The sequence below is a fragment of the Taudactylus pleione genome, unplaced genomic scaffold, assembly GCF_031769625.1.
Source record: "Taudactylus pleione unplaced genomic scaffold, aTauple2 ptg000265l, whole genome shotgun sequence".
NCBI lineage: Eukaryota > Metazoa > Chordata > Amphibia > Anura > Myobatrachidae > Taudactylus > Taudactylus pleione.
In genome coordinates this window covers 7,814,250-7,830,784 of record NW_028284667.1, presented here as the reverse complement: position 1 = coordinate 7,830,784, position 16,535 = coordinate 7,814,250, and the positions used below count along the sequence as shown (strand labels likewise).

The 16,535-nt window shown below is 42.2% G+C and overlaps 1 protein-coding gene across 8 annotated transcripts in view; it reads right to left on the bottom strand.

Annotated features, from left to right (window-relative positions):
- The window catches only part of ABI3BP (ABI family member 3 binding protein), a 515,514-nt gene that overhangs the window by 85,415 nt on the left and 413,564 nt on the right, over nucleotides 1-16,535 (bottom strand). For all 8 annotated transcript variants that reach the window (XM_088481142.1, XM_088481145.1, XM_088481144.1 and 5 more), the window contains one exon: nucleotides 2,444-2,512. In XM_088481142.1, coding sequence (XP_088337268.1) covers nucleotides 2,444-2,512 — 69 coding nt within the window. The remainder of the gene's footprint in view (nucleotides 1-2,443; nucleotides 2,513-16,535) is intronic.

The following is a 16,535-nucleotide window of genomic DNA, read 5'->3' as shown; positions in this document are numbered from 1 at the left end:
TAGAACAAAACTGACAGGACAATATCTTACTTGAAGTCACTACATAGTAACTGGTCTTTTACCCATTTGCTTCACACATGTTTATGAATTCTATTCCTATGAGATCACAATATAGCTTAGTTTAATAGAAATTATCTATAAGTAATTAAATGCATGTAGTTACAGAATAATAAAAAGGGTAAAAGCAACACTGGATGTTGTTTGGCCAATGGATTAAAAGTGCTTCTAGAGCAATATAAGATTTAGCAAGTACCCACAGTGATACATACAAAAATAGCAGTGCAAAGAGTGCTGCCCTTCTTTTACCTAACTGTGCCACTGTACCATAAATACAGGGGATGTAGTCGGCATCCCGGCATGCAGGATGCCGACGGTCCAAATACCGCTGCCGAAATCCCGACAGGTCAGTACCCTGACCGTCGGCATCCCGAAGGTAAGTATCGAGGTGTTAGGGGTAGGTTAACGTTAGCTAGCGGGGTTAGGCATTAGGGGGAGGGTTAGGCACCGGGAGTATTTGGATTAGGGTGCGGGGAGGGGGAGCTTAGGTTTAGGCATTAGGGAGGGAGGTTAGGTTTAGGCACCGGGGTGGGGGTCTTTCATGCCCAACCCCTGTATTAGACTGATAATTATAAACGAGTGTAGATGCTCCCACCACTGTGACAAAACAAACAGCACAAAAGCAATAAGTACCAAAATGGAAATAAAAGTTATATAATCCACTATTCTTCTTTTTCATTGTAAAACTTAATTCTTTATATCCAGGATATATCTTCTTTTGTTGATAATTTAACATTGAAAAAAGTGTACATGGCATAATATAGCCAAAACCAGTAACACCCATTGTGATGAAAGTTATTTTTCAAAGATATATTATAACATGCAAAAGATCTTACAAGTATTCTTTGTGCATCCATATATATGTTAGATAAATAGACCAATTCCCCTCTCGTGCTTGCACTTAGTAGAGGCAACTGCAAAAAATGACTTTGAATTTTTTACCTACATTCTCACAGACATACTTATCAATTATATATGGCAAAGGTGTATAGACTAGAATGTATTTTCTTTGTCTTTTTAAACCCTTTATTATCCTCCAGAATAAGCTCATTTTTAAGCCCAAACAAAAGGAAAGAATACATTAGTGCATTCAAATTTTAATATTGTGAAATTAAATATAGGAAGTACACATACACATATAATCACAACAGCATGTGTCACATTAAACTCTGAGGGCCAAATGTAATAGGGTGAGAGTTTAGAAAATGTGAGAGAAAACTGTCACATTTTTAAACTCAGCCAATGTAATAAGGTCACAGAACATGCAAACTTGCATGTTTTTCAGACTTAAAAAACCCTCAAGATGTAAACTCTCATCCAAGTGTTTCCTGTATTGAAAATACAACGCGATCAATGTATTAGTGTGATAGTTTTACTGCTAAACTCTCACATTTTCTAAACACTCACCCTATTACATTTGGCCCTAAATGGGGAAAAGTTAGCCTTCTACCAGAATCGGATATACAGTAAGAGAGACACTGAATGAAACAGCCTGGATACTGGTTGATAATGTGGCATGTGAAGTGCAATATCTGACTGTCACGAGTTGATTACAGTATGATTGGTCCACCAGCACGTCCATGGCATAAAGACTGTCCAGTACCCAGACTGTAGCACAATTTTATATATATATATGAAAAATAACTACCGTATATCTTATCACAGTATGTTAAAATTTCAACACAAAAATATACTCTATATAAAGAATACTATATTCCATTAAGAGGATTACGAAAGCACACTACTTTAATAGACTTAATAATTATTTTATACTATTAGTTTTGTCACTTTTGTTTTCTTTGTTGCCATAAGAGGTTGGAGCGCCTGTATTATCGTTATCAGTCTGAAATACTCTGTGTCCTCCAGGCTACTTGATTTATGCTCTTACTTTAGTTTTTTAATGTTGACCATATACTCACTATAGTCGATTATGGGCCTGATTCAGAGTTGTATGCTAATTCCGCCACCGCTGTGTACAGTATGTGTATGCAGCTGCTATGTAGAAGTGTTATAAAATTGCCCAGAGGCCTAGGACAATCGGAGAGTCCATGATTTTGACGTCGTGTGTGTGTGTGTGTTTGTGGGAAGGTACATTGACAAAATAACATTTTGTGTATAGCCCAAAAACCAGCAAGAGTCATCGTATGCAGGTCACAGATGAATGCTATCGTCCAGTATCTGATTGCCTGGCTACATTATCAGGTCCCCAGGTAATCTGTCAAACTGCCCACTAAATAAGAGAATGAAAGAGCCAAATAGGAGGATCAGTCCACATGTAAATGGCTTTGTGAATATGTAGCATCTAAGGTTTCTTATAAATAAACAAATTCTAACAACTGGAACAGTAATTCTTCTTCTGATTAAAAGAACAATTGTAAATCCTTACCTATGTATCTGTTTTTTCCCAATGCATCATACTCTGACTTTGGCGAAGGACTGAACACAGTGGTGTCCTCTAAAAATAAAACAAATAAGAGTTAGTTATAAGCTCTATTCACCAGCCACATGGGGAAGGTAGTACACACTGGGGTCTTTTTATTTACATTTTTTCTTGCTTATATTTTGGCAAGTTGGTATTTTTTCTGTAAAAACAATTTAGGAGTGTTACTAGTACTACCACTGCCAGTGGATCTAAGAACTAGGATAACAGGACTAATTTGATCATCTGCACTTAAGCTCAGCAGTAGACAGCAACCAACACATTTGCTTTTATTTAGCAACTTGCAAAAGACAGATACTGTAAAAGCTACAACAAGTGGCCTAGCGCACATTTCTAATCTAAATGCAGTACTAGAATATGAGCCTTGTACCTGCCAGCATGCATAGCTTTAAGCGAGAGGAATAAAAAGGGGATTACATAAGTTCCTTTCTTTACCACAAATGTGCTCCAATAATAGGTGCTGTGATTGTCAGACACAGGGCCTCATTCAGACCCGGTCGCAAGCGCTGAGTGCTCGCAAGCGGGTCGATGTTGAGGGCCTGCGCACGCGCAGCGGCCGCACTGTGCATGCGCAAGCCCCGGAGCGAGAGAGAAATTCTGTCGCTCCGGGTCTCACTATAAAAGGGGCGGCTTTCGATGGTGATCGACAGCTCGCACCGTTTTGTAGGCGGGGTGGGGGGGTGGCTGGCCAAACGGAGGCGTTCCCGAAGGAACGCCTGCCGTTTGGTGGCGGCCCCATTGACATCACTCGTGATGTCAGTGGTGAAGGCTCTATTAGAGCCGAAAGCTCACTGGGGCTTGCGGCAGACGAGACCTTACCACAAGAGTCTCGTCGCAAGCCCCGATGGTCGCGATGGTCTTGACAGCTTAGGGAGCGGCCAGGGGGTTGGCTCTTTGCAGAGAAGCGGCCGCCCTCATTCAGAGCGAGCGCTCGCATTTTGTGAGTGGCTCTGAATGAGGTCCATAGTGTATTCCATTGGAAAATACTTGATTTGGGATCCAAGAGCAATGGCTCAGGGACACATGGGATCCAAGAGAAATGGCTCAGTGACACATGGGATCCAAGAGCAATGGCTCAGTGACACATGGGATCCAAGAGCAATGGCTCAGTGACACATGGGATACAAGAACAATGGCTCAGTGATACCTTGGATATAATAGCAATGGCTCAGTGACACATGGGATAGAAGAGAAATGGCTCAGTGACACATGGGATACAAGAGCAAAGGCTCAGTGATACATGGGATACAATAGCAATGGCTCAGTGACACATGGGATACAAGAGAAGAGCAATGGCTCAGTGATATATGGGATACAAGAGCAATGGCTCATTGACACATGAGGGCTGATAACATTGGCAGAGTGACAAACGGAGCACCATAATGCTGTTCTTTGGCACAGGGACACATGGGATCCTATGAAAAATGCACAGTGACATATGATGTCCTGTTACAGTGGTACAGTGTCATATGGAGTCTGATAATATGTACATTAATGGCACAATAACACAAGCTGTCCCGTTACAATCCTCATTATTTATTTATAAGGTACCGCAAAACTTTGCAGCGCCAGTCAAAGTTACAAGCCATACAAAATACAACTGCACATAAAAGTTGATAACTGAAAAATTGATGGTTGTAGTGTGGTCAGGGAGTGTAGAGAGTTTCATTGCTGGGGAGTAGCATATATTGGGGGCTGGAGTTAGGGGCGGTTACCAGAAAGGATGAAAAGAGTAAGTCATAGGCAGGTCAAAGATGGTTCAAGTGAGAGCATCTGATGACAAAGTCAGAAATGTCTAAAGGGGAAGAGATGGTGAGGGCTTCGAAGGTGAGAACGAGAATCCTGAATTGAATTTTAGAAAAAATGGGAAACCAGTGCAGAGATTTACAGTGTAGTGCAATAAATATGGAACAAGAGTGAAGAACAGTTTCATTGCAGTATTTAGGTTGGCTAGGAGAGGCAAAAGATGGGTGAAAAGAAGGCCTGATAAGAGGTTGTAGTAGATCAGGCAAAAGATCATAAGAGTATGGATAAGGATTTAAGTAATGCTCTGAGTGATAAAGGGCTGTACTCTGCCACTATTTCGAATGAGAAGGCAACAAGACAGACCAAGCGACTGTCAAAGAGGACAGTGGGAAGGCAGTGGGATTGGCGAACATGGGAGATCGTGACCTTGTCAAACATAAGGGAAATTAGGAGAAGGACTAATAACACTAGGAGGGAGGAAGATGATGAGCTATGTATTGGACATATTGAGCCTTAGGTAGCAATGAAGATGACAGGGAGGCATATTGGTTTAAGACAGAAGGAAAGAGGCCAGGTGAGAAAAGGCAATTCTGTTGTTAACATAGAGGTGGTAGTGGAGGCTAAAGGAGAACATAGATCCACATAAAGAAGTTGTATAAAGAGAGAAAATCTGAGGGCCAAGATTGAAGAACCCCAAAAGATAGATGGAGTGAAGGCAGTGTAGATAGAATGAGTGAAGAGAAAGTGGGTCAGATGGTTGAATACAAGCTGCTTAAGTAGAAGCAAAGGGTAGGAGAGAAATGGGCAGTAGTTGGAAAAAAGGAAGAATAAAGAGATGGTTTTGAGTGGATAAGAGAGATGAGCTTGTCTTTAAAGGTGTAAAGTTGGCAAGTATGGTGCCAGTGGAAAGGGATAGGTCAAAGAGGTGAGATATGTGCAGGCAAGTATGAGAGGGGGGAGGGAGGGGGTGGAGGAGTTGGGATGGATTGGGATCAATGGGACAGGTTGATGGGGAAGGATGGGTGATGAAAATCTGTCCCCTATAATAGGAGAGACAGAACTGAGGTGGTGGATCTGAGTACAGAATTTTTTTTTATTGATAGTGTCAATTTCGCCACAGATAGCAAAGTCATTAGCAGTTAAAGGAGAAGGTGTGAGGATGTGCAAGGAAGCAAGTTGACGATTGCAAAGAGGTGACAGGGTTGGTTGACTGGGTGGATATTTTCTGGAACTAAAAGTAGCTTAGCTTGGACAATATAATACAAAGATAGGATACATTTGTAATGTAGGAAATATGCATTGAAGCAAGTTTTTCTCCATTGACGCTTGGTCATATGGCAGCATTTGTGCAGGTGGTGAGTCTATTTAGAGGAGTGTTTCAATTGAGGAGAGGATCTGGAAGTTTAGATATTGATGTTTGTGCATGGATGTAGGTTTGTGTATGGATATATATAGGGCTGCAGGAGGTAAGGTGAGGTAGAAGGAAAGGTGGATGTGGCCAGAAAGAGGGAAGTCAGAGTTTGAGAAGCTGGAGATAGCATATAGATGGAAGTACATGAGGTCTAGGGAGTGTCAATTATTATAGGCATGAGATGATGTATACTGGGACAGACTCAATGGAACAGTGACACCTGGGGTCCCACAACAATGGCACAGTGACACATGGGGTCCCACAACAATGGCATAGTGATACCTGGGGTCCCACAACAATGGCATAGTGACACGTGGGATCCCACAACAATGGCATAGTGATACCAGGGGTCCCACAACAATGGCATAGTGACACGTGGGATCCCACAACAATGGCACAGTGACATCTGGGGTACTAAAAAAATGTCAGTGAAATGCAGGGTCCAAAAAAAAAACATTTTGCGATGCAAAAGATTCCAAAAGCACATTATTCCTATACAAAAAGATGTCACAATTGTATCACAATGGAGGGGTATATATTGTAGTTGGTATAACCCAAAACTGACACCTATGTTTACTGAAATATGTTTTCACACAATAGCACTTTGCAAACAACATTGTTTTCAGATATTTGTATGCATTATTGGACTGTTTTCATTTCCCCAGACTAGGGTCTGGCTGCAGTAGAGAATACTTAGGTACGTGTGTCTGCCAATAGCAAAATGAAAGGAACACCAAACAGACTGAGATCATTATTATTACTGGATGAAAACATGTCTAAATGGCCAATGTCCTTTTCATAACTTTCACTTCTTTTAAATACTGTTGCTGTTTATTTTAATCATTGTTTACATTCCTGGATCGGGATGTCTTGTGGAACTTGACTAATTCTGCAGAGAAGGTGGGTGTAAGAAATAAAGCTGCAAGAAAAGCATACAGCTAACCTTTCCAGATTCATTTCTTGCTTTGAAATGTATTTCTAGAAGGAACCTTATGCCATGTTCCCAAATAATCTCATGTTACTGTATATTCCACAATGCATCTCTTTACTACCATTGGAATCAGGTCTGTGGTTTTTGAATTAGTAATTTTGCCGGGATCTCAGCTATAAAAACAACAGACAATAATAAAATAAGACTACCCCTTTCAGCTATAAGACCTAGGAAATACATGGGTCTATCAACCTGGCAACTTCCCAGGTCTCAGTCCGACCCTGGTACAGAGCAGGGTCGTGGACCAGGGACTTCGACCCGCTTGTTTCTATTCACATATGGCAAAAATCCGGGTTGATGCACGTTCACTGCAAAAAATCTGGGTGTTTGCTGTATGTGTGAAAGGGGTATAAAGCAAAAATTACAAGTCACAAGTATTCAATACAGCCAAACACAAGAAATAATGTACCTAAATCAGACATACCAGATTTAAAAGCATGATACATGGGGTGCCATGAGACATTTAAATCGTATACCTACTTATACAGTATATAAAGCTCAGTTACTGTATATACTCCGATGGATTACATTCATTTATTGCCTTAGTGCTCTCATGCAAATTTTACTAGTGCAAGGTTCCCAAACTCATTACAGTCCATGTTTTAAAGCTATCCATGCTTCAGCACAGGTGACTTAATTAGTACCTCAGTCAATTTGATTTAACCATCTGGACTCAGGCAGGGGTATCCCTAAAACATGGACTGTAATGGCGGAGTTTGGGAACCTCTGTACTAGTGTCAACATTATCAAGCTGGCCTCTTTCACTGCTTCTCTTTCCTTCATATGAGCAGACAGAGTTGCTCATTGTCTTGGGAGTGGGAGACAACATATAACTGAGAGAGTACAGCAGGGCTCTGGGCCTGATTCAGACCCAGTCGCAAGCGCAGAGCGCTCGCAACCGGGTCGATGGTGGCCCAGAGCGCATGACGGAGCCGGCTCCGTCGTGCGCATGCGCGAGACCCGGATAGCGATGGGCAATCCGTCGCTCCGGGTCTCGTACCAAAGGGGGCGTGCTGTCGATGTTGAGAGACAGCAGGCCCCCTTTGGTGGGCGGGCCGGGAGGGTGGCTGCCCAGACGGAGGCGTTCCCATGAGAACGTCTACCGTCTGGGGGCGGCCCCACTGACATCACGAGTGATGTCAGTGGGAGAGCTTTCGGCTCTGTTTGAGCCGAAAGCTCTCTGGGGCTTGCGGCCACGAGACCCTACCACAAGGTTCTCGTCCCAAGTCCAATGGTCGCGATGGTCTTGACCATTGCGACCATCATCAAGGCCGCTCGCTATAGCTGTGGGTGGTCACCCACAGCTATGCGAGCGGCCAGGAGGCCATTCTAAAAAAAAAAAGAACGGCCCTGATTCAGAGCGAGCGCTCTGTCAGTGCGTCAGGCTCTGAATCAGGCCCTCTGTGATATCACAACTAAATATTAATAAATTATAATACTGTAAGACATGGTAGTAAACCATAGAGAGAAGTCAAAAGGAAAGAGCAATTTATATAGTGACTGCTGCAGGAAGCTATTTGTAAAAAAAAGAGTTAGTCATAATAAGATGGATAACCCAGTCATATGATACACTAAATGTAATTTGTGTTTGACAACAGCTTTCCCAGTAATGCCCAGGTCTGTTATTACACAATTAGGGGCTCAGATTTTTGCAGGATGCAAATCCTTGTTAATCACTACATGGGGATTCTGTATAAAACATGTAAACATTGTGATTCTGCTTTGCTCATAGGCTCTCCAGGAAGTGTAATTTAGCATATCACATTATTAAGGCAGGAGCTGGGATTTCTGTAGATGCATATGCTCGACTAAACACTTCTTCACTACTGCCAACCATCGAGGTAATAAAAAATAGATTGTATTTGGTCTTATCTTATTAGTCCTGTCACATTCTGGCATAACAAGGGAAACTGAGGCAAATTTCTTTTAGATATGGAAATATTGATCAACAAAATGGCTACATCCACAGGTAACAGGAAGTGGGTGAGGTTGTTGGCCATGAATGGAAAGACAAAAACTATACTAACACATTCAGACCCTGAGAAGCATGGGGCTAAATTTACTATACAGAGCTGTCAAAGCAGCTGTGTCTTCAGCAGTGTTGGCTGTAATAATTAAGCTGAAAATTAAGTAAAGCTAAAAAGTAATAACACTACTTGAAACACATGTTCTAAAAAATCTGATTGCATAAAGGAGGGTGCACTTTTAAGTGATGAATATTTGTTTATATTGCAAATTTATCCTATTATTCCCATCTTCCATCTTCCTAAAATCGATAAGAACTTATCATACACACCAGAGGGACTCATTACTGCAGACATACACTCCCTCACTGTGTTTGCCTAAAAAAATTGATTTGATGTTTGTTTTAACCCTTCAGTGTTAAGGACATGTGGTTGTCCTACATACAGTCAGGTGCATAAATATTGGGACATTGACAGAATTTTCATGTTTTGGCCTCTTTTCACCACCACAATGGTTTTGAAATTAAACAAACAAGATGTCCTTTAACTGCAGACTTTCAGATTTAATTTGAGGGTAATTACATACAAATCAGGTGAACGGTGTATGAATTACAACGGTTTCTATATGTGCCTCCCACTTTTTAAGGGGCCAAAAGTAATGGGACTATCAACTCGAGAGCTATTTCATGGACAGGTGTGGGCTATTCCCTCGTTATTTCATTATCAATTAAGCAGGTAAAAGGTCTGGAGTTGATTCTAGGTGTGACATTTGCATTTGGAATCAGTTGCTGTTGACTCTCAATATGAGATCCAAAGAGCTGTCACTATCAGTGAAGCAAGCCATCATTAGGCTGAAAAATCAAAACAAACCCATCAGAGATATAGCAAAAACATTAGGTGTGGCCAAATCAACTGTTTGGAACATTCTTAAAAAGAAAGAATGCACCGGAGAGCTCAGCAACACCAAAAGACCTGGAAGACCACGGAAAACAACTGTGGTGGATGACAGAAGAATTATTTCCCTGGTGAAAAAAAATCCTTTCACAACAGTTGGCCAAATCAAGAACACTCTCCAGGAGGTAGGTGTATATGTGTCAAAGTCGACAATCAAGAGAAGACTTCACAAGAGTGAATATAGAGGGTTCACCACAAGATGTAAACCATTGGTGAGCCACAAAAACAGGAAGACCAGATTAGAGTTTGCCAAACAACATCTAAAAAAGCCATTACAGTTCTGGAACAACATCCTATGGACAGATGAGACAAAGATCAACTTAAGATCAACGAGTAGAGTATGGAGAAGGAAAGGAACTGCTCATGATCCAAAACATACCACCTCATCAGTGAAGCATGGTGGTGGTAGTGTCATGGCGTGGGCATGTATGGCTGCCAATGGAACTGGTTCCCATGTATTTATTGATGATGTGACTGCTGACAAAAGCAGCAGAATGAATTCTGAAGTGTTTCTGGCAATATTATATGCTCATATTCAGTCAAATGCTTCAGAACTCATTGGACGGCGCTTCACAGTACAGATGGACAATGATCCGAAGCATACTGCAAAAGCAACCAAAGAGTTTTTTAAGGCTAAAAAGTGGAATGTTATGCAATGGCCAAATCAATCCCCTTACCTGAATCCGATTGAGCATGCATTTCACTTGATGAAGACAAAACTGAAGGGAAAATGCCCCAAGAACAAGCAGGAACTAAAGACATTTGCAGTAGAGGCCTGGCAGAGCATCACCAGGGATGAAACCCAGCGTCTGGTGATGTCTATGCATTCCAGACTTCAGGCTGTAATTGCCTGCAAAGGATTTGCAACAAAGTATTAAAAAGTGAAAGTTAGATTTAGGATTGTTTAGTTTGTCCCATTACTTTTGGCCCCTTAAAAAGTGGGAGGCACATATAGAAACCGTTGTAATTCCTACACCGTTCACCTGATTTGGATGTAATTACCCTCAAATTAAATCTGAAAGTCTGCAGTTAAAGCACATCTTGTTTGTTTCATTTCAAAGCCATAGTGGTGGTGAATAGAGGCCAAAATATGAAAATTCTGTGCATGTCCCAATATTTATGCACCTGACTGTATATACACCCAAAGTGGTAAGAACGAGTGCACATGCATAAAAATCATACTTATCATCCCCCACGGTATTTCCTAACGGTGTTAGTCAGGAAAGTGGAGGCTTATTGGACATTATTGCACCGATATGTGATGAGGTCACTGAGCATGCCAACACTCAACTCTAAAGCCATGGGCAAAAGTTTTGAGAATCACACAAGTATTGGTTTTCACAAAGTTTGCTGCTTCAGCTTATATTATGGCAATTTGCATATACTTCAGAATGTCATGAAGAGTTATCAGACGAATTGCAATTAATTGCAAAGTCCCTCTTTGCCATGACAATGAACTTAATCCCAAAAACATTTCCACTGCATTTCAGCCCTGCCACAAAAGGACCAGTTGACATCATGTCAGTGATTCTCTCGTTAACACAGGTGAGAGTGTTGACGGGGACAAGGCTGGAGAACACTCTGTCATGCTGATTGAGTTAGAATAACAGACTGGAATCTTTAAAAGGAGGGTGGTGCTTGAAATCATTGTTCTTTCTCTGTTAACTATGGTTACCTGCAAGAAAACACGTGCAGTCATCATTGCTTTGCACAAAAAAGGCTTTACAGGCAAGGATATTGCTGCTAGTAAGATTGCACCTAAATCAAGCATTTATCGGATCATCAAGAGCTTCAAGGAGAGAGGTTCAATAGTTCTGAAGAAGGCCTCAGGGTGCCCAAGAACGTCCAGCAAGCACCAGGACCATCTCCTAACTTTGATTCAGCTGCGGGATCGGAGCACCACCAGTGCAGAGCTTGCTCAAGAATGGCAGCAGGCAGGTGTGAGTGCATCTGCACGCACAGTGAGGCGAAGATTTTTGGAGGATGGCCTGGTGTCAAGAAGGGCAGCAAAGAAGCCACTTCTCTCCAGGAAAAACATCAGGGACATCCAGCAGTGGCTGCACAATATATGGGAGAGACGGCAATATATGGGCAGTCTCACCCGGCCAAAGTGCAGTGCTAATATTGGAAGCTGACGAGCAAGGTATAATATCAGATACTGCCATCCGGAATGCTACACAGGCTGAAATAATCGAGAGCATACTGTAATTATTGTGCAGCTTGAGGGTGAGAAACTACCCATTATATCTAAGGATATTATCATTATACAGTATATCCACTGTCCACAGTACACTTTGTTCTGGATATGAATAGTGCCTCTCTGCCCCTTTGACTATTCAATATTCTGGACATTAATTTAAATGGATAGAGAAAGGGAACAAATTGTTTCAATTACTTGAATATTTCCTAATATTATTGCCTATATGTATTGCGTCTTATATGTGCAATATTTTAATATATTTGCTGGGTCCCATGCAACATTTTATTGAATTTAGTTTGGTATAATTATTATAAGCACTGACTGACAGCGCAGTTCTTTACTTTTATTTATTGTTTTAAGCTGTTTAAGTCTGCAGAGTCTTAATTAGAACAGCTGCTGAAGCCAGCCCATCAGTGCTTTCATGGATATATAGGAATAGCCAGCGCCTACTGGTATTTGTTTCATTTGTTTAATGCAGGACTAGTAGATTTCTTTGAGAAATATCATTATGTGGAAACTGTAGTGTCAAAGCTGGATAATTGGCTGAGACAAGACCAGCTTAAAATTAGGTCGTAACGACGCCATCTTGCGACTGGCCGCAAGACGCCATCTTGCGACTGGCCGCAAGACGCCATCTTGTAAATCAGATTGCAAAATGCCATTTTGTGAATGGCCGCCCAGCGCCATTTTAGCTAAACTCACACTTAAGTACATATGGCGATGTTACTATTAGCATCATGCGATTGCATCTTACACCATTTCTCATACACACATAAATACGCACAATTGCGCTGTTAACTAGTCGCATATTAGCGAATGCATAAGATCCTGTATGAAAACTCTGTTTGTTAGCTTCATGCGCACGCATCTTCCCCAAGTTAACTAGCGTCTTTATATCAAACCCCAAATACTTACACAGTACATATTCACATAAAAGGTCTCATAAGCTTTAAAGTATAAGATTCAAGTTTGTTCATTTATTATAATTGCTGTGAAATAAAGGTTATTTGGTAGCTAAGGTTTCATACATGATAAGTAAGTCATGTTTGATAGTATACTGATCTGCACTCTTTCAACAGCATTCTGGTATCGTCAGTGTGAAGATCGCAACATGCATTCTTAACTTATGGACCGCAGAGACTTAAAGCACCGAAATGTACACTATATGACAAACTGTTAGGATGTGCATGAACAGGAAACCAGAGACAACCAGTTGTTAGAGGCTGGACTGTGTCTATTTGAATCAACCTGTTAAATGCTCTGCAACAGATGCATCCTCCTTGGGAACCAATGGCATCAGCGACAAGCCTCTCTATTGTGTTGTCTGTTTCTGTGAGAGTATAAACGTGTGTGTTGTGACCCCAGTCTGAGTCTTCTTGCTGAATGCTGATAGACGGGGGTTTCTTGCTGATGCCTACATCTGGTCCAGAGTGCTGCATATGTATAACTGTACTTGGGTCTGTATAATTCTTTGATAGATGATAGATGCTGCACCACAACAATCATGAGTGGTGCCGCCATCTTCATCGGTAACAGCAAGGGAAGTGCTAACACCCTCTGCACCCGTGGAGGAAGTTGTTAATACCATACGTAGTAGCAACAGATTAAACCCCCAGCCAGGTAACAAGGTCAAAGGTAGCAGCACTGCTGGTCTGCATCCCATTCGGACAATAACCGTTCCGAATGGAAATGCAGATGCGAACGGTGTAGTGCCCACGTGGGAAGTGATAATGCATTGTCCTTGGACAAGAGCAGAACTAAATTCCATCATAAATGATTTCCCCGATCCCAAAAAGGAACTAGCCAAATGTCAAAGATTTTTGAGGAATTTGGGTAGTTCTCATGAACCAACTAATAAAGATTGGCGTGTGGTGTTAAGGGCCTGTCTACCACGCAATACCGACGTGACAAAATTTATCACGGATTGTGTATTGGATGGTGACGTTCCCTTAACAGACCAAGTAAACCAAGGTAACATTTCCCACATTGTAACTCAACTGGGTATATATTTCCCAGTAGTAGTTAACTGGAACAAAATTTTGCCCATAAAGCAAAAGGAGAGTGAATCTGCACAAGATTATTGCGACCGGGCTCTGCAGGCTATCACCCAGTACACTGGGTTAGAGGATATTAAAGATAGCACTCACCACGGGGGAATGATAGTCACCATACTCATGGACGGTCTTAAAGAGAACCTAAAGACCTGGGTTCAGACCTCGCAGCCTGGCTGGAGGGGAGTCACAATAGATACACTCATAGAATCTGCCATAGAACATGATAAAAACATCTCAAAGAAGAGAGAGACCCAGAGCGAAAAACTAATGGCTGTCAGTATCCAAGCTCTGGAAGGAATGACGGTAACATCACAGCCAACAGACACACTTGCATCTACACACACACTTACACCTGAACAGTTATATGCCCTCACTAATCCCACGCAACAGCAAACACAGCTCTATTCCACTAACCCTACACAACCACAGGTCCCATACTACTCACAAACTTCATACCCCCCACAATACCCTTATCCTCCATATCCCTACCCATATCCATCACCTTTTCCACCTGCTCAAACCTCACAACAACCCGTGTCTTCATCCGATCCACGAACATGTTTTAATTGTAACAAGCCAGGACATGTAAGTAGAAACTGCAGAGCAAAAAGGGTAGGACCCCCAAATCAGGGAAAGCCTGCATATCCCCATAAGGGATATGCACAGAGACCAGCAAATGTCCAACAGGCACCAGCTCCAATAGTAGCTGTTAATGCTTTATTGAAGAATGGAAGCCAACGCTAGGTGTCAGGTCATACCTGTAGTCTACAGATAGTCAGGTTAACGGGAAGTACTAGGGAAGAACCGGTCATGATGGTTGATATAGCTGGGACTAAATATCCTATTCTTGTAGACACAGGGGCGACCAGGTCAGTGATAAAATCTCCCGTTAATTTACAGGTGACCAACGAGACAGTACCAACAATGGGCGTAACAGGTAAAGTGGAACATTATCCTTTAACAAAATCCACAGGGGTTACTATCGGGCCGCTGCATACTAGGCATTCTTTCCTTCTGGCTACTGCGGCTCCTACTAACCTGCTGGGTAGAGATTTGTTATGTAAGATGGGATGTGTCATATATTGCACCCCTGATGGTGTATTTCTAGATATCCCAGAGAGAGTTGCGTATGAGGTGCGGGATATGTTGGACACTCCCCAAAGGATAATGTATCACTCTACCAGTTTAAAGGAAAATCTATCTCAGGTAGATCAAATGTTGTCCCAAATTCCAGATTCCCTTTGGACTAAGGATGGACAGGACACTGGATTAATGGCAAACGTAAGCCCCGTTATGGTAAATTTAAAAGGCAGTAGGCAAGCTCCAAAAATTCCCCAGAACCCACTAATACAGGAGGTATAATTAGGGGTTTTTCCAATAATTGAGCGATTATTGCAACAGAAAATTTTACTTCGTACAGCTAGTGTAGTCAACAACAGTAAAGAGCCAATTCCCTGTAGTGCCAAATCCAGCTGTCATTCTTATGCAGATCCTTCCAAACGCAACCCATTTCAATGTCATTGACCTCTGGGCCTGATTCAGAGCCAGATGCTATTTCGCTCATTCAGAAAAAGGGTCCGGATATTTAAATAGAGCGCTCGCTCTTTGCGGTCTGTTGACGCCTCTATGTGTGAACGAGCGAACGAAACATGCGCTCGCTATTTTTTTAAAAACACCCCCTGGCCGCTCGCATCCTACATCATCTCCGCTATTTATTAGATTAATCGAGTACATCGAAAGGCGTATGAACTGCTCGCAGTGCTTGTGGTAGCATTTTCCTACCGCAATCATGCGAGCAGTTCAGGCTAAAAGACAACCAAGTGACGTGGTCGATGACGCTGCTTTGTTAATTATGCACACCCTTAAAACGCCCGTTTTGACCGTTTGGCACGCCTGCGTTCGGATCTCCACTCCCCGTTTTCAAGCACCTTCCCCTGTTACCACCCACAAACGCCTCATTCTGTCACTCAAATTAGCAGGTATTCGCTATTTTGCGAGCACACAATTTCCGACCGCAATGACTGGTTCGCGCATGCGTATTACAACCAATACGCATGCGCAATTGTGCGAACATCGCTCGGAGCGAACAAGCGGCCGCTTACGAGCGGCTCTGAATCAGGCCCTCTGTTCTGCTTTCTTCTCTGTGCTTCTCCACCCTGACTGTCAGTATTTATTCGCATTCACATACAGAAGTGTACAATATACATGGACACGATTGCCCCAAGGTTTCATAGACAGCCCTAGTATCTTCTCCCAGGCATTGCACGACTGTTTACAATCTTTTCAACCTGCCAATGGATCTGTTCTAATTCAATATGTGGACGATTTATTGCTATGTGCTGATTCGTTATGTCATGTTTGAATGATACTAAACTTTTGTTGCTTCATCTCTCGCATACAGGACACAAGGTTGCTAAGGACAAACTACAGTGCCAATCCAGAGTAAAATATTTGAGACACTGCCTAACTCAGAGGTTACGACATCTCACAAATGACAGAATACAGGCCATACAGAACATGACACTGCCGCAGAATCAACAGCAAATTCATACCTTCTTGGGAATGTGTGGATACTGTAGAATGTGGATCCCAGGTTTTTCTATTTTGGCCTTGCCTTTACAGGACTTAGGCCCTCATTCAGAGGCGGTCGGAGGATGCAAGCGGTCGCTCAGAAACTGGGCGGCCGCTTGCATCCTGACTGGCCGCCTCTGTTTCGGT